General features: G+C 38.7%; 1 protein-coding gene across 4 annotated transcripts in view; it reads right to left on the bottom strand.

Moving 5' to 3' along the window:
* gabrg2 (gamma-aminobutyric acid type A receptor subunit gamma2) overlaps positions 1 to 18,871 on the bottom strand; it is a 135,329-nt gene that overhangs the window by 94,035 nt on the left and 22,423 nt on the right. For all 4 annotated transcript variants that reach the window (XM_077224863.1, XM_077224864.1, XM_077224865.1 and 1 more), the window contains exons 2-3: positions 9,840 to 9,982; positions 818 to 885 (exon numbers count right to left, since the gene is read on the bottom strand). In XM_077224863.1, coding sequence (XP_077080978.1) covers positions 818 to 885; positions 9,840 to 9,982 — 211 coding nt within the window. The remainder of the gene's footprint in view (positions 1 to 817; positions 886 to 9,839; positions 9,983 to 18,871) is intronic.

Raw genomic sequence — 18,871 nt, 5'->3', positions numbered from 1 at the left:
CATCAGCTGAGGCTGAAAAAAGTTTCATTGCTCTTACGACACTGAAAACATGGCTCAGAACAACGGCACAAGTTGCTGTGTGTCATGTCCAACAGGACAAACTGGACAGTAACAAATATGCAAAAAGTTAATTTCTGTTAACGGGATAGTTTCCTTAAAAAATTAGAATTCTCTCATCATTAAGTTGTTGCAACAGTTTCTTTCTTCTGCTGACCACAAAAGAAGTTATTTTGAAGAATGTTGGTAATTCGAAAGTTGATGGCCCCCATTAACTTCCATAGTATTTTTTTCTTACTATGAAGGTCAATAGGGTCCATCAACTGTCTGGTTACCAACATTCTTCAAAATACCTTCTTTTGTTTTCAGTAGAAGGAGGAAATTCATAAGGGCTTGAAACAACTTGTGGGAGAGACAGAATTTTCATTTGTGGGTGAACTATTCCCTTAACTATCCCTTTAATTTGCATTATTGCTCTGCACTATGAACAGAGTAAAGTGTCTGTTAAACTCCCTTCATGTCTTTAATAGTTACCATAACATTACAGAATTCATTAACGTATTGTTAAGGTCAATATAGACTAAAAACCTCAATATTATCCTATTAATTTCCTGATTCCTCAGTTTCTGGGAATGTCCCCACCAATATCAAAACCAAACCTACGCCCTTGCATATTAGAACCTTTTTAAAGGGTAGCGGCCCAGTGACAGCTTTTGTAGCATTTTATCTAAGTGTAGACATTACAAATCTGCTGGGGAAATAAAGAAACACTATATTTATTTTTTTCATAAAGGAATTTGTCATTAGAGCATATTCTTACCATGTTGATGGCATTTACTGGGCCAATACTGTTGACAAACATGTCTGCATGGATCACGGTTGGTTTGACTGTAAAGAGCAGTGGAGAGAAACAAGGAGAATGTAAAATTAGTTCAGTTATCTCTGAGTACATTTAAAAGAGGTTTATTAAGGTAATGACAATGTAGTAAGTCTGCACCTGCATTTCTTTTGTGAAAAGTTTTGCTTGAAAAATGGACCTGCTATCTTTCTTTAAAAAAGATTACTTGATTTGATATTTCATCTAATTAAATAAAATGTATATGATATAGGCATCCAAATATACACAAGCACAAGTAGTAAATATCTGAAGTTGAATTAACCATTAAAAACGTCTAAATGTTTTTTAATAACCTGTTGCAGTTTTGTTTTAGCTACTGATTGTAGGTCATAACAGAACACAGTACTACACTAACTATGGTGAATGAATGAATGAATGAATGAATGAAACCATAATATCAGCAATATTACGGCATCTTGGCTGTACTGTTTGCAAATACGTAGAGTCCAATGCTCTGCCGTACCCAAGCTGTCACCACCATTTAGCATCAGTTGTCATTTATAGACTACCCAGTGTGTAACCATGGCATGTAAAAAAGGCTAGTTTGCAGGTAATATAACAGGCTGTTAAATGTGATCACCTGTACTTTAACAGTAGACAGTCATGCATGTAAATATATGGTCATTGAGGCTGTAAGTGGGACATAAAAAATTATTATTTTTACAAAGAATCTTTTTTACTTAGATGATTTGAATAGCTTTCTTTTTTATGTATGTGTTTCAAAGAGAGCATTTAAGTTCCATTTATTTTCAATTTTTGTCACAACAAATATTTTCTCAGAGCTTCATGTTGTTATGTATTTTTACTATGGCTCTCCGCTAACGCGTTAACGCATGCGATTAATTAAAAATCCTGATGTTTATATGATGATTTATATGTTTAATTCATTGTCTTCATGGTTACTTTCTTGCGTAGCCTAAATGTAAGCAGCTTTCTCTACCGTGAACGAGATTATAATGTTATTCCCAGATGCTGACATACAGATCAAACGTTACATCTGAGGTAGACATATATTTCTCTCGGTTGTTTAGTTTCCTTAAAGGGCATCTTGCATCTTGCAAGAAAAATCTAAATTAATGCATAACCTTGTATGAAAATACCATATGAAAAGTTAATGCAGGATTTAAAATGTTTTAAAACAACATAAGGGCACCAATTTAGAAGATAAAGTGAGCGTTTCTTTGACTGCTCGTAAAAACTGCTTTTTTTCAGCATCGCATCATTTTACGTCACACGAGGGAGTTGTATGTGTGCTCTGCGTCAGCTCAGTGCTGAGTAGGTTGGTATTCAGCAAGAGCGGTCGTGAGTCAGTGTTTTCGGTAGTTTTTGTATTTTAATTTATCATCATCATGGTAAATTCCTGCCTGAAGTGTGAGTATGCTATGTGTAGCACAAATGTATTCAGGCAGCATGCCTCAAATCCAGGATGCTGCGTTAGGCATGTTACATCTTGTGGCGAACAGGACGGCCGAGAGACGTGAGAACGGCGCGAGGGCAGTGGTGCGATTGCTAATGAGCAACACCTGTGAAGCACACCGGTCTCGCATCTCTCACCGAGGAGCGGAGGCATAAAGGAGGAGGAGGGACGACGTTGATGATCGAGAGAGGAACAGGCCTGTGTTTTAGTTGTGTTTTGGTTTTTGTATTTGTATATTATTTTAGCCAGCAGTCGTCCGCGAGGGGCTGCTGGCAGTTCTTTGTTTATTCACGCTCACCTCCCTACAACACAAGCTCTCCACCACAGTTTCCATGGGACGACACCGCCCACACAGACACCTGCCAAACACAGCGCTTACTACTCACTCCCTCTCCCGGTAAGCCTGACGGTGTTAATGACAATCAATCACGAGGAAAACTAGTTGGCACAATCAACAATAATCACACTGAAGACATGACCAGCATACTCGGCGTCGGCTACGTTTGCAAACAACATTTTCAGCGGAGAAAGAGGTAAAAGCTTAGAAATAAACACTAGGGATTCACAGGTGGGACTGTCAAGCTAGCCCATAGCTAGCATAATACACCTTCTATTTATAGATTTATAAGTTTAGGGTACTTATCTGAGCCAACGACATAATCACTGTCACTATATATAAAGAAAACGTTGACTTTCACTCGATGCTATTCACTGACAGTAAAGAAAAAGTTGTTATTGTATGCACTGCTGTTCATAGACTACTAGCTCCAGCGGTCATTGCTGTGTCTCTAAATGGTAGCAACTCACCAGGACACTCCACCAACTCTCCAGTCATTCTCCTCTGACCATGCATTTATTATTTAATTATATGGCTGTGGGCCATCATAAATGTTAACTGTGGGTCTCGCCACCTCTTCCTCATCCCAGTTAGACGCCATAGTCAGTGTTAGAACTAGTTCTAGTAGCTGAGAAAGGCTGAGGCTATCCACCACGTCTACCTCATGTGACGTCATCGCAGAGTTGCGTAAAAAATAACCGTCACTTACCAAAAACTACAAAAACCGGACTTTAACACCATTTTGGAGACATTTCTAACTTTATATACATACCTTGACTGCTTTATGTACCTATTAATCGACAGTGGCGTTTAACCTGCACCATGGCCTTTAACTTTATGCTGTGCTGCAGTATTGGGGGATTTTGCCGGTGCACTGATTAGGCTATGTATAGGCAATTAAAGGCTCATTATTATGATTTAGCTTATTAATATACAGATGTGATTAATCGCTTAAATGAAGGAATAATAGTCAACTAGAAAAACCTTTAGTAAAGGGCAGCCCTACCAAGCTGACATCCTTAAATACTTAGATGAGGGAGCTCAAAGGAGCTCAGACAAGTGACTAATGACAGTCACATGACGTAAACGCCAAGTATGATATGTTGCTTTGTGTCATGAAGCTGTAGTGCCTGAGACAGATCAGACACACAATAATTTGTTATATCTTAAAGATCATCTACATTTTGATGGAGATTACATGGACTATGTCCCTTGCTTTAGTGTAGGATTTATATCTCCTGCTGGAAAACAAACACTTTTAAAATGAGTATAGCATTAAATTACCATTATTAACAGTAGATTGCAGCAGAGGACCACTCATTGACTCATTCTACTATATATCATACTTATTTTAACAGGTCTTGCTTTTGAAGTCATATTTATGATTACAGTGAACCCTGTTAATTATGTTATAAAGAGGAGACTTGGAGAAATCATTTTGTTTCCTATCATTTATATCAAATATCTGTAAGAAAGTGTGTGTGTGTGTGTGTGTGTGTGTGTGTGTGTGTGTGTGTGTGTGTGTGTGTGTGTGTGTGTGTGTTTATGTGTTTAGCATGCTTAATGTGTTAAATGAGCTAAGTATCAAAGATTAACCTTTAAATTTCTGTGTGTGTCTTTGTGTATTCTCCATCAAAGATTTGTTATGCGTAAGCCCTACATTTATATGTATTCTGAATTGTGTGTTCATTGTTTAATTTTGGGTGGTCTAGACCCCAACAGCATAAAGCAACAAAGGTCCTAAAGCAATTGAACCCCGATAATTGCTGCTTACAGCTATATTTATAAGGGTTTCAAGCGCAAAGCGTTTAAACTATATTGGAATTTTACCACCAATACCACTACTCGCGTCCCACTTCTTCATCTATCGCCTCTCCGGTACTGGAAGTACAGAGCATGAAAATGGGCTGTTACAGAATAGGAGAGCAGGCAGTACAGCCTCTCGCTTCCTTAGTTGTCACCCTCTCCGCAATGTAATTTCCATCTGTATTCACTTCTTTTAGGCTGGGCTGAAAAGGAGAAGTGAGCAATATTGCACTCTCGTCTCACTTCGTTTTGGCCAGCGCTCTACAGTACAGGCAGCTCAGGGGTGGTAGCAATTCATAGAATTGGGGTAGTACAGATGAGGACAGTAGGCAGTGCCGCCACTCTCTGTCCCATGCCCACACCTGTCGCCCTTGCCAGTACTTGAAGTTTGGTGGAGGCTTAATGCTTCCAATGGCATTACCTTTGTAGGTTCCACTTTATTTTGATAGTCCACTTTAGACATTCTACTAACTATAAGTAACTTTGCAACTACATGTCAACTAACTCTCATTAGAGTATTAGTAAACTGTTAGGTTATGGTTCGGTGTTAGAGTCTGGGTTAGTATAAGTTGACTTGTAGTTGCCAAATTACTTATAGTCAGTTGAATGTCTGTTGGGGGAACATCACAATAAAGTGTTAGCAGAATGTCTGTTGGGGGAACATCACAATAAAGTGTTAGCAGATATTAAGCAGACAGTCTACTAATACTCCAATGAGAGTTAGTTGACATGTAGTTGCAAAGTTATATCTAAAGTGGAATAACAAAATTAAGTGTTACCCATTCGTATATTAGACATGGATTTGGATTGGTATTGCTGCACTTGCCTTGTTTTCACAAACTTGAACGAATGGGCATGACCGCTGGCAACGTCCCACTTTCCTATGTGTCAGCCCCTCCGATACAAACAGATATGGAGGTTGCATACATTATTCTTCCTCATTTAATCATTTATGATTGGCTGCACGGAGGAGGAGAATGGGCATGGCCGCCACTCGCGTCTCATTCCCTTATCTGTAGCCTCTCCAGCATGGTCTGGAGGTGATAGTGTGGACATAGTGAAGCTGCTGTTAACATGGTTTCTGGCAGTTTACGAGGAGCAATGGAGGGACACAGCATAAAGGTGGACATCGTTGGCATCGCCATCTTTGCCTTCTCTGCCAGTACATTGACAGAGGTAGAATCTACGTCTCCTCATTAGAACCGCAGGACTGGGTAACCACTAGCCAATAGGGCCACTTGGCTAACAGGTGGACTTTCTCTGGCAAGTCTTTTGGTAATGAAGCTCTTGGAGAAAGAAGTGGTTGTAATCGCCATGGCTGCCCCTCTTTATCTGTGGTTCCTTTTGGATGATGGGGGTGGGGTGTCGTCAGGCAGGGCCTACATACCATTTTGGATGGTCTGTAATAGAGAGCAGGAGGATGTGGAAGCTGCTATAGATGCTCCACCAGATACTCACTCACCAGACTTCCCGAAAACACTTTTGAGGTTTTCCTTAGGTAGAGCAGGCAGTTGAGAGAGCACAGATCTCTCCTGAGGCATCTTACAGTTCATAGAATGGGTTGCTTAATTCTACGCTCCCTTCAATTAGGTTACCCCTGAGAGCTAATGCCCAAGGGTTCAGACAGTCAGGATAGCAATACTTTGGTCTGCCCCCTTCATTGGGAGTTATGGGCGTCTCTCTAGCTAGCTCTGCCATGGGTCATTTGGGTTTGGAGGTTAGTCCCATTTCCCTAAGAAGGGGGAAGTTCCCTTGTGACGTCACCTGACTTTGGTAGCCAAAATTGCTGTGTATCACACATGCTTCTGACACTGGCTCGCACAAAGCATTTCCATAGTGTCAACACCATGACACAGCTTAAGTGATGTCTAAAATAAAGGAATATATGTACAAATTAAACTAAAGATAAAGACAAAGCAAACAAGATCACAGCTGAATGAATAAATCAGAGAGATATTCCCACATCATATGTAAGAGCTTTTCACATAATATCTGCTGTATGCGTCAACATTAAAATGTACACTTTAACAAACATTGAATCCTGAGTGTCTAATTGAGAGGGAGTTCGGTGGAATATGATTTTGAATCAAGCCTTTGTGGCAAGCAGGACGGTGGTGTGACTGATAATGAGCGTCACCTGTGCGCTACACCTGTCTCGAGTTTCTCACGGAGGAGCTTCGGAAGCTCCTCCGTGAGCTTAAAAGGAAGAGCAACGACAGTGAAGGACGAGAAAGGACCAGGCCTAGACTTTACATTATGTTTTGTTTATGTTTGTCAAGCAGTCGTCCTTGAGGGGCTGTTTTTTTGTTTTTATATTTTATATGATTAAAGTTTAGAAATTTTCGCCGGTTCCTGCCACCTTCTTCCAACTATCAACAAACTTCAATACACTGGTGCCGAACCCGGGAATGAAGTTGGGACGCGCCGTCGGAGAGCCCTCGCTGCATGGAGGCAGCATGGAGGAGCGGAGACCGAGGTGCTGGAGCGATGGATCAGGTGAGACGTAAGGTGAAAGCTTCGAATCGGGTGAAAGCTCGCTGCCGCGCTTCTGGGTCGAGGAGAGGTGGCTGCTGTCCGAGAGGGAGTGGAGGAGTCTGCGCCGTTTGCTAAGAGGCCGGAGCCTGCTGCTGTCTGCCATGTTTGGGGACTCGCAGGGAATGGCGACTCGCTGGTGGCTGACCTCAACCGAAGAAACCATTGCTCTCCGCCAGAAGGAGAATTGAGCTGTCCACCAAAGGATGTCCAGTACCATTGCATGGCACCGCGAGTGAGAGTCTCTCAGCTGGTTGAAGACCGAGCGGCAGTGTGTTCAAGAACCAGAGCAAGATTTTTTTTTCTTTTCTTGTCGCTCCTTATGCTTCCGTCTCCTTTTCTTTTGCCTCATCTGTCCTTACCCCAATGTACTGCGGCCGCCGGAGATGGGGGGATGGAGTTGAGCGCAGTTTCGTGGGTACCCCCGACCTGCCAGGGGCGATGGGGGTATGTGGCAGGCAGGACGAGGCCGGTGGCGTGTCTGATAATGAGCATCACCTGCACGCCGCACAGGTCTCTCAGAGGTTCTTCGGATGCATAAAAGCGTAAGCGACAACAGTGAAGGATGAGAGAGGACCAGGTACGGACTTTACATTACATTATTTTTTGTTTATGTGTGTGCAACAGTTATCCATGAGGGGCTGCCGCTTTTACTTTCTTTTTGTGTTTGTTTATTTTATATGATTAAAGTTGTGAAACGTTAGCCGGTTCCTGCCTTCTCTTTCCCTTATCAACGAACTTCGTTACAGCCTTGTACTGTTGTGTTTATGTATTTATGTTGTGTTTTAGTATTGTTTTTATTCATATAGTAGGCTAACTGCAAATGTTTCAACAATGATTTCATCTACAGGATGCATTTCGAAGCAGTTAATAATTTAAATTATGGTTAAATTAATAATTAATTCAACAACATATAGCCTACAATACACTTTAATTAAATACATGCATCATAACTTATTCAAACAAATAGCGCTGACTGCCTTATTTCCTAAACTTTGAATTTTAATAGGCATACAATATAGTGCAATATAGTAAAAGAGGCCTGTATTAATTTTGATTGTATAGGCCATTCAAATCAATTTCTGCAACTAAAAACATATGTTCATGTTTAATATTTCCTCCGTAATTACGTACAAGAAGAAATTACCAGTTACCTTTGTCTGAAGTGTGAAGTAGACACACCCACATTGACGATTTAAATATATGACTTATCCTCTCCGAAAAGACCAAAAGCATTACAGATAACATCTGAAGTAACAATTCATTTAAATACGTTTATCATAAAACTAATTTTGTGAGACTGAGCAGGATTGATTTTAGGTCAATGTTTTGGCTTTAAATCAATGATGCCCTCTGTTGGTAGGGAATGGTAAGTTGGCCTCTCAAACACTTTGGGTGACTTCCCTGCCTGATGGCAGTTTAGAACACAATGAATAACCCAGTCATTATACAGATCAGTGGTGCAAACTTAAATATTTAATAAGGTTCAGAATTTTTGGAGATTAGATATGTATTTTATCCAGTTGTTAAAGGTGAAGTATATAAGAAGTATGTAAGCCAATTGTTTACTGACTACTATTAGTATGCAATATATGGGTTTATGTCCCCCAAAAATGTAAACACTGTGCTTCCCGGGTACCATTAAAGCATTGTGAGTGGTTGATTCAGATCTGTCAATCTCCTTCCAGCTCAACCTATAGTGAGAGTTTAGGGCTTGGCTACTTTAGCAGGCTGAGCCAGAGGGTTTAGCCAGTGTTGCAGGGCTGGACAGTGCGACTAAAAATAGATGCGTGACAACTGTGAAAAGCATTTAGGAGCATGTGTCCAATTTAAAAAAAAAAACAGAGTCAAAAGCCTACAAAGTCATTGCCAGATAGAGCAGTGAGACAACTAGTCAGCTGTCTAAGTATTCGGACGCAGTCATTATATGTGTATCTTGTCTAACACACCTAATTTAGATCATTAAGAGAGAGCTCTATGATTTGAGCATTCCAATTTACAGGTTCCCTACGCAGTGTTCACTATTCCCTGAGAACAGGAAAATATAAATTATACATAGTGGGTCTAAAAAAACTGTTTTTGTCAAGGTGGTACCAAAACTTACAGCAAACCGTGATTTTTTACTGGTAAATAAATGGTGGTAAATTTTCATTGCGCCCCTAAAGTTTTTTAATATGCTCCTAAATTTTTCTTTTTACAAATTTTCAGTTTAAAGCTTTCTCTTTTGGACAAAAGTAAGCGTGAAGCTCTGTGTATGATTATGGCTTATGCGTTACATGGAAAAACACATTCAGCTTCGATTACAAAAGTGCAAGCCAAAATTCGTTGCATTTAGACCTTTCAAAGATTAAACAGGTCATGAACACATCAAAGCAAACAGGGCATTGTACAATGCGGTACAATGAATGCTTCAAAACCATACAGCTTCATGCAACCGTTAAGAAAGACAAATGTACCAGTTTATGTTTACTTTGATGTGTCCAGTGTAGACAGCTTCAAATAGTTGTGGTGCATCATGTTAAAAAATTTGCCCTCTGCAGATACATTGGATGGGTTTATTATATGCGAGACACTAGCATTCGCTCTAGACATAGTGTTAGCCTATTTAATTGGGTACGTATGACACATTGCAAAACAGCTAAACCTATTCCTGATTTGCTGGACATTTTATTGAGAGTAGCTTTTACCTGTTTGTAAAGTCGTTTGAAAATATGCTTTATTTTTGTAATTCTGCTAGGTGTCACTAGTGTCGCAGTAACTATATACTTCACTTTTAAACAAAATAAAACAATTTTACATGCAGTAGCTTAGTAGCTCAACATAAAAATAAATAAACAAAAACAGACACCTACCTCCAATGTCTGGTCGCAGCTTGTTATCATAGCCATCTAGTAAGCTGTTCAAAATATGTGTGACGTCACTCTCATACACTTTGGGGGTCAGAACCCATGTTTTGTTTGTCACTTCGTCATCATCACTTTCCAGCTGAACAGAGCTAATGGGTAAAACAAACAAAAAAAGTGAATCAAAGATACTAATGATCCTATTTTCAACACTTTAATAAACGCATTTTATTTTTGTAGACTCTACAATGTAAACTGAGTTCATGCTGATTTTGTTTTAACAACATGAATATCCTTATGATTTGTTTCTGCTATTACATATGATCTTGTTATAAAGCCATCAAGTGATAATACTGTAAACATTTATGGCCACCTTTCTTTAGGCAATTTGACTGTATAACTCTTACTTTAGGTTGCTATTTTATGAATCATAGTCTCATAGTTACGTTTACTTTAAGTATCAATTATTAAACATAATATAGTATACATAAAATGTACTAATGTAAATGGAAATAATGTAATGAAAGAAGTAAAACCTGGTAGAAGATGTTTAAACTTTACAAAATCTTATCTGAGAAGAGGGGCTAATTTATTGCAAAAATTGCTTAAATTAAAGATAGAAAAAGAAAGCAGACACGTTTTGCTAATGAATATTTTCTCAAAACCACAGGGGCCATTAATTTAAATTCAATATTGTGTATTCTTTCTTCTGCATGCATGTGTATTGGGCATGCATATACAGATGGATGTAAGTTGTTGTGTACTTAAGTTTCTTAAGTATTTTAACTTGAACCATAAAAAAGGCGAGAAATTAAACTAAGATAATGATAAATATGACAGTGAGTCTTTGGAAATTGTGGGTGTAATACTGCAGGCTGGAGACAGACATACAATAATAATGTTGCATTAGAGCTGGAAACGTGCTCTCAGTCGTTCTGTCTTTCTCCCTGGCAGCACTCCTAAAGTCAGATTGTGAGGGGAAGGTGTGACAAATGCAAGCCTCTGTTTTCATCTACAGCATTATTTCATGTATTCCCATTATCTATCTATCTATCTATCTATCTATCTATCTATCTATCTATCTATCTATCTATCTATCTATCTATCTATCTATCTATCTATCTGTCTGTCTGTCTGTCTGTCTGTCTGTCTGTCTGTCTTCAATTGATATTGAATTTTGAGGAGCTTGGCAAAGCAATCAAACAATATTGTGAGGCAGTAACCATGGAGTCAGTAGAAGATAGAAAGGCATATCCTTGAGAGAAACATGTGACTGAGAGCTGTACTGCTCTGGCAGCTTCAGATACATTTCAGAAAGGCAAGACTACAATATAGCACTTTCAGTACATTTCAATTTACATTATATGGGGAAAAAACACTGCATCATTTCAACAACACATTGTTCAACAACACAAGCTGTTCATCAACAGCTTGTGAAGTCCATTTAAAACCTTCTTGCAGAACTCTACTTTCTTTTTTTAAAGCGATTAACAAAGAAATGAAGACCCAACTTTTACAGAGAATACTTTAGATAAAGTGAACATCAAGCAGGCCAGTCACAATGATTACATAATTGTCAAGTTAAGTGGATTATTTCATATAACTCCTTATCATTTTGCACTTTAAAAGTCGATTACACATTGCATTCCCTGAGTAGACAGCATCCGTTATCTATTGCTTTTGAAGCAACCCGATGCTCACATTTAGTGTAGACAGGTGCCAGCCATTAAGCCAGTGGTTCCCAACCTGGGAGCTTATATGCTTTGAGGTCCAAATATGGATCACACACAGTAAAATCCCCAGAGTTAAATTAACTCTGCTCAGAGAACATTTGGTCCCTCTCTACAGAGAGTTAAAATAATTCTGAATCAGAGTTAAATTTAATGAGATACTTAAGTGATTAATTAAGTGATGATTGGGCATTAATGATGAACACCTGCTGTCAACAAGCAGAAGCACTGACGGAAAGAGAAACAACAAGAACAGAAAAAAGAGAAACACAAGAACTACAACTGACTTCTAGCCACAGCCTTAGATGAAATCAAATTAACACAAAAGACATTCAATCTCTAACGATCTGAGCAGAGGAGGATTAAACAACTCCACAAACAGCATTACCAGCTTCACTTATTACTAACCAGACTGACTTTATTTATGTCAGACGTCTACAGTTCTTAAGTTCTTATTGAGAATTAACTGAGGTTTAGATGTTGACGATTTATTGAAAATGGTTGGTCACCATTATGGTGACGAGTGTTTCATTTAGTTGGGCAGTTTGACTATTAGCTTTTTTTTTAAGTGAGTTTGTGGTTTTTGTAACAGCTTTTACCAAAACACGTAACGTGTTTGCAAAGAAAGCCGGAAGCAAAGATAATCGGGAGATATAGTTTTCAACAACAAAAAATAGAATGATGATTTATCTCATCACTGTCCAAAAGTGGTCGTTTGGTGTTAATAGATTATGTTCACTAACAATACCACATATTAGACATTTTACATTTTTTATATGGGGGAATTTATTTTTTTAAGATATAGACATCAAGAATCAGCATATGAATCTCAACAATGGTGACATGTTTCATGCCGCAATGCATCCTGGGAGCCATGAGTTTTATACTATTGTGGCTCCCAGCATGCATTGCAGTATGAAGCATGTTACCATTGTTGAGATTCATATGCTGATTATTGATGTCTGTGTCTAAAAAAAAAAATCCCCATAATGTATTTTAAAAACAAAATTCAGAATGTCCGATCTGTGGCGAGAGTATTGTTAGAGAATATAATCTATTAACATCAAATAACCACTTTCGCAAAGTGATGAGACAAGTGCATTATTCAATTTTTTGTTGTTGAAAACTATATCACCTTAACATCTATGATTCTCGCTTTCTTTGTAACAAATTATGTGTTTTGGTAAAAACTGTTACAAAAGCCACAAACTTGCAAAAAAAGCCAAGAGTCAAACTGCCCAACTAAAGGTAACACTCATCACCATAATGGTGATCAAACTTTTTCAGTACATCGTCAACATCTAAACCTCAGTTAATTCTCAATAAAACCTTCTGTAGACGTATAACACAAATAAAGTTAATCTGGTTAGTAATAAGTGAAGCTGGTAATGCTGTTTGTGGAGTTGTTTAATCCTCCTCTGCTGAGATCTTCACAGATTTAATGTATTTTGTCTTGATTTGATTTCATTTAAGGCTGTGGCTAGAAGTCAGTTGTAGTTCTTGTGTTTCTCTTTTTTTCTGTTCTTGTTGTTTCTCTTTCCTTCAGTGATTATGCTTGTTGACAGCAGGTGTTCATCAGTAATGCCCAATCATTAATTAATTAATCAATTAAGTATCTCATTAACTTTAACTCTGATTCAGAGTTATTTTAACTCTCTGTAGAGAGGGACCAAATGTTCTCTGAGCAGAGTTAATTTAACTCTGGGGATTTTGCTGTGCAGGTATAGTTTAGGAATGCTCCAAATGATCGGCCACTGATAATTACTTCATTCAAGAAAGCTTGGAGCGGAGGCTGTCCCCCTTCACATTGAAGGTGTATGTTGCCGCCATCGCAGCACATCACGGTGCTGTTGATGGCAGGTCAGTTGGAAAGCACGACCTGGTCATCAGGTTTCTAAGAGGCGCCAAGAGGTTGAATCCTTCATGTAGGCTGCGCACCTCATCCTCTTCTGGGACCTCTGTCATCCTTTCAAGTAAGAGCTACTTTCGAGCCCATAGAATCAGTTGAGATTAAAATCCTGTCTGTAAAGACAGGGCTCCTGACCACGCTCGCTTCCTTCAAGAGGGTGGGGGACCTGCAGGCATTTTCGGTCAGCGAAATGTGCCTTGAGTTTGTGCCCAAAGTTCCCAACACACCCTTTCAGGACCAGGTGTTGAATTTGTAAGCGCTGCCCTACAGAGGAGGCAGACCCACCCCTTGCGCTTCTGTGTCACTACGTTCTTACGTCGACCGCACGCAGAGCTCCAGATGCTCAGAGCAGTTCTTTGCTATGGAGGTCAGCAGAAGGGAAAGGTTGTCTCCAACTGGATAGTGGATGCCAGTCCCAAGGCTAGCCGTGCCCCCTCGGAGTGAGAGCTGACATCTGCAGAGCTGCGGGAAGGGTGACACCTAAGTGGAGTCTGTCTCTACCCATGTGTTGGGTACAAACAGGTAATGCGGGAAGTAGGGATGTGCCATATCTAGGGCTGCAGCTCTCGATTCTTTTTGTAATCGATTAATCTAGCACTTAGTCGATCGATTAATCGCGTAATCGGATATTTTTTTGTTTGTTTTATTAACAGAATAGTTATATTAAACTTGAGTCTATTTCAGTTAAAGCTGTTATAAGTTATATACTATAAGTTATATAGTATGCCAGTTATAAAGCTATCTCATATGTGAATTTTCCTTTAAGATGTTACAATATAACCACTCTAAGCATCTAAGCATATTTGTGTATTCTGGTAGTTTAACACTGAAGAAGAGCTGTAACGTGACTTGTTGTTGAACACGCAGTAAAAGCTGACCACTTTTTGTTCCGTGCGTTTTAACTGAAAAATGAGTACTCCGAATCTTTATTAAAAAACAACAAGCTGGGGACTTTAATTTTTTGTTGTTGTCTGTATTTGGCAGACGTGAAATACAAACAAGGTCTCGCAAAGACTGCAATACAACATTTGTTCCTCCATCACGTCCCGGTGTGTACAGTGAATGCATGCTGAAATTATTGTTGCGTGGCTATATAAAAGTTTAAGCATAAGTGATGCATTGCTGCAATTGGTCTGACTGGTGTGTGCGTGTGTGTGTGTGTGAAGGGGTCCTTTTTTTAGGCTATACTCTTGCAATTGAACGTGATAGTTACGTTTACTACTTAAAAATGTCATCAAAGCTAAAAATCATATCTAGTCAAACCGCATCACGACATCGCTACAAATACAGTATGGGATTAAAATCAGCGAACATCAATAGGCTTAGACTACGTTACCTTGTTTCAGCGAGTTAAGTGTATTAAGTGAATTAAGTGTGTAATGATCCCACACTTTAGACAATTTCTGCCGTTTATTTACATATTTATTCTCCGCCATCGCGCCAACTAAATTCAAATTATATGCTTCCTGAACAGGTCCGTGTGAATACACGGTCCATGGGAAACAATCAAATCCCTGCGCCGCGCGTATAGTGCGCGTCATAGGAATTTAACGAGGCTTCGATGCAGAGTTTTTGCCTCGAGGAATTTTTGTAATCGAGTAACTCGAGGAATCGTTTCACCCCTAGCCATATCATATCGTCCACGATAACACCGGTATAAATTTGTACATGATAAAAACTGTCATATAACGATATCAATGATGTAGCAACGCGATGACGTATGGCGCATTTACGTTCCCTAGCGCGCGCAACAACAACACCTGTCTGAGAGTAAGAGCAGTAAGTCAGCCTCCGATGACAATTTAGTACCTAAAAAGGGAGCTACTTCAAAAGTATGGAAGTGGTTTGGTTAAGAGGTCAGACCTCCAACAAAGCACAATATTTTCGAAATATGCAAGAAAACTGTTACCGCTGGGAAAAGGGGGAAACACAACAAACTTATTTCACCACTTGAAGCAAAAACACACCGTCGAGTACAAACAGGCTATAAAGGTACGCGAGGAAGAGATACTAGCACAGGGCATTCCGGTGCGAGATTGCAGGTATTGCATATAATTTGAATAGTTCCGCAGGTCTCCCACTTATAATGTGGAAAATTCCTCTGCAAACATTGATTCACTTTAGCATGTAGATTGTATGAGTAGCCTAAGTGAATCCACACAAATTATAAAATCAAATCAATCATTTTAAAACCATCTCCGAGACGCAATTTCACAAACCGCGTGAGTGTTCAGCGGTGCTCTCTCTGTCTCTCTCTCTCTCTCTCTCTCTTGTGTGTGGTGGCGTTGGAGAGCGCTCTTTCCTTTTTTTTCCTCCTTTTGATTCTTTTCTATTTTGATTTCCCCACTACGTTATTTGCATTTATTTGTTAGCGAAGAAAAAAAGTTTTCATCGCATAATACATGGGTTCTGGGTGCCGGTATGGCAGCCGTTCCGGTGCAAGGAAAGGCCTCCTTATCCCTCCGTAATGGGTGCAGGTGTGTGCCAGAGGCCGGTGTAACAGTAGAAGACTGGCTTGTCGCGGAAGGAAAACCATTGGGTTGGATAATGTAATCTCAACTTCGCAAATTAATAAAGCAGTCGTAGTATTTTTAAAATCTGAAGAGTTAGAGAATTAATTGACTGTGGACGGATTGTGGGTGAAAGAGGCCTTTGTTCTTTTGTTTCCAATGTTCCGCCATTTGTTTCCAACAATGCCATCATAAAAGAACTTGTAAGATTTGGGAAAGTTGCGAGACCCATGAGAATGATTCCATTAGGGTACAAAAATATGGCGCTGAAGCATGTTTTGTCTTTTCGACACCAAGTCTACATGTTCCTAACCTCCCAAGAATGATCTTTAGAAGCATCTTTTCGAGTTAATCGTGAAGATAATTCATATATGATATACACAAGCACAGAGAGTCTGAAATGTTTTGAATGCGGCAATATTGGACAAACGTTTTTCGTGTCTGAATAAAGAAGTGCACGATGATTCTCAGCCTCTACTCATTACACCTAGCGTTGAAGAAACGAATGGAGAAATAGACAAGACACTGAGCAGACTGAAAGAGTAACGGAGGAAGTGAAGGAACAAGATGAGGTGAGTGGAATTGTTTCTAAAAATGTGATGATCAGTCTGGATGCAGCTATGAGGTTGAAAAAACAGATAGCGTTGCTACTATGAATAAGATTGTTAATGAATGCAATGCATAGGATGTGCTGAAACTCTGAATTGTCTCAGGCAAAAGTTTTAGAGGAGGACTTGGGAGATGAAATGGATGGTTTATCTCAGAGTACTGAAGATAGCATGAGTGATAATGAACAGTGGTCGGATGAGTTGGGAACAAATTAATAGAGTGAAAATTAGTGATTTTTTTTCCTGATCTTGAGACATGTTCCTTCTTCAGTGACTTGGGCCTGAAAAACGAGTATTGTACTGAACTCTTGCGACAGAAACGGTTTCGGCTTAAGAAACATTACGGTGGTTAGACAAAAAATGAAAACTTTTGGGAAGTAGCATGTAACAAGGAGGAAAAGTTTCAAAATTCATGATGTATACTTTTTCTTCATTTAATTTTTGCTGTTTTCTTCCCTCTCTCTTTCTGATGGAGATCTTATGAGCAGGATACAGTCCCTGTAAATGGAAAAGGTGTAAATTCATTCTATATAGCACAAACGGGGCTACCGTAATATGTGAGCAACATGTTTGTATTTTTTAGAGAATAATGTTTATGCGTGGTTATTGAAAAAACTAAAACTTAAAGTGTCTGAAATAAGGCCACAAAACACATACTAAATATGTGTCCACAAGACTTTTGACTAATGAGTGTTGTTGCCTAGAATTTTTGCATCAAAATGATCTGAAAATCATCCTGCCTAATCATTTACACAAAACAATACATTGATTTAAATTTTATAAGACACCTTTTGTTTGGAAAGGCAATATGCGTGGAGGCGTGTTCACACCTGAGAAGACAAAGGCCGGATAATGTGCCACATACATAATGAGCTGCATATTAATTAGCCTTTTCACACAGGTGTGTCACAGGATCCCAAAGAATTCAAGGACAAAAGAAATGATATATACATATTTTACAATTAGAAATTGTAACCAATTACAAATAGGTTACAATTACAACAACAATTACAATTTTAACAATATTTCATCTGTATTTCGTTGTAAAAAGTATACAGTTTATCATACGTATTAAAAAAGGTAAGGATTCATTAGTTTGAATATTGGAACAAACACTATAATATCATCTTAGTTGATAATTCAATATACCTACTTTATTTTTGACAAAACATACTATTGTATATTTAACTATGAGCAGAAATTGGTGAACGAAAGCGTACCTATTTATTGTGACAGTAGTCTTTTTTTAAAGTCAAAACTTTATAATCTATCCAAAACTAATCACAAAATCTTGTCTAAACATTCATATTTAGTCTGTAACATATTGTGTATGATATATTAGCATATACATGTGAATTTGCAGTTTGTTGCTTATACAGACATTTTATTTCAACATATTTCAGTCTATTTTTACTCATCTTAGTAGGCTATAGCAATATAGTTTGGATGTGTTCATGTAAACATAACGTTTACTAATGTAGATGCGAGAGTGAATGAACGGCACAGACACGGGCTGTATAACTGTAGTAAACAAAGCGCGCGCCTGTGCCGTTCATTCATCATTTAGCCTACACACAGACACGCAATTTATATTTAAACATTCTTTTTGCGGTTTACAGTCAGACACCATTGAATATCGCGATTAGAACAAAGCACTTAAGAATAAATGACTTAGTACATCAGCTGGATCCGTTGCTCCTCGAAATGAAACAACCAGCACTTCTGGTACATTTTCCAGGGTTATTAGATAGTATTATTCTTCACAGCGTAGGGATACGCTGTGTACACAGCGGTAGTAAGAAACTTACTAAACATGATTTTATAATCCAGCTGGTGGGCGTTGGCATGTTTGAATGGCTTGCCTTAGATCATTTGCATTTGAATACCGCGCGCTCTCCGTGGGCATGGCACATTAACGCGTAATCAGGTATAATGAGCTGGAAAGAAAAAGACTGACATCTCTCTCTTTTCATACAGATTACATAAACTGAGAATATATGTTTTTTTTATAATAATTAATTTATTTAAAAGAAGAGAGTTCAAGCTTCATTATGGAAAAACACTCGTTCCTGTATGACAAGTATTCGCAGAATTAGTTAATTTTCGGACGAGTTTCAGAATGGACTTAACTGACAGAGAGATGGCAGAACGCGCATCATGTTTATTTTTCTTTATTTGGCGAAAAGCACAACACTTTGTTTTTATTGTGAGTACCCACAAAAAAATAGACACTTACCAGGATCTAATGATGTACAACACTTAATATGTAAGATCAAAATCAACA

The sequence above is a fragment of the Siphateles boraxobius genome, unplaced genomic scaffold (assembly GCF_051911475.1).
Source record: "Siphateles boraxobius isolate OS27281-9 unplaced genomic scaffold, OSU_SipBor_1 92, whole genome shotgun sequence".
In the NCBI taxonomy this organism is placed as follows: Eukaryota; Metazoa; Chordata; class Actinopteri; order Cypriniformes; family Leuciscidae; genus Siphateles; species Siphateles boraxobius.
The sequence above is the reverse complement of the archived record's forward strand: the minus strand, read 5'-3'. Positions and strand labels throughout refer to the sequence as shown.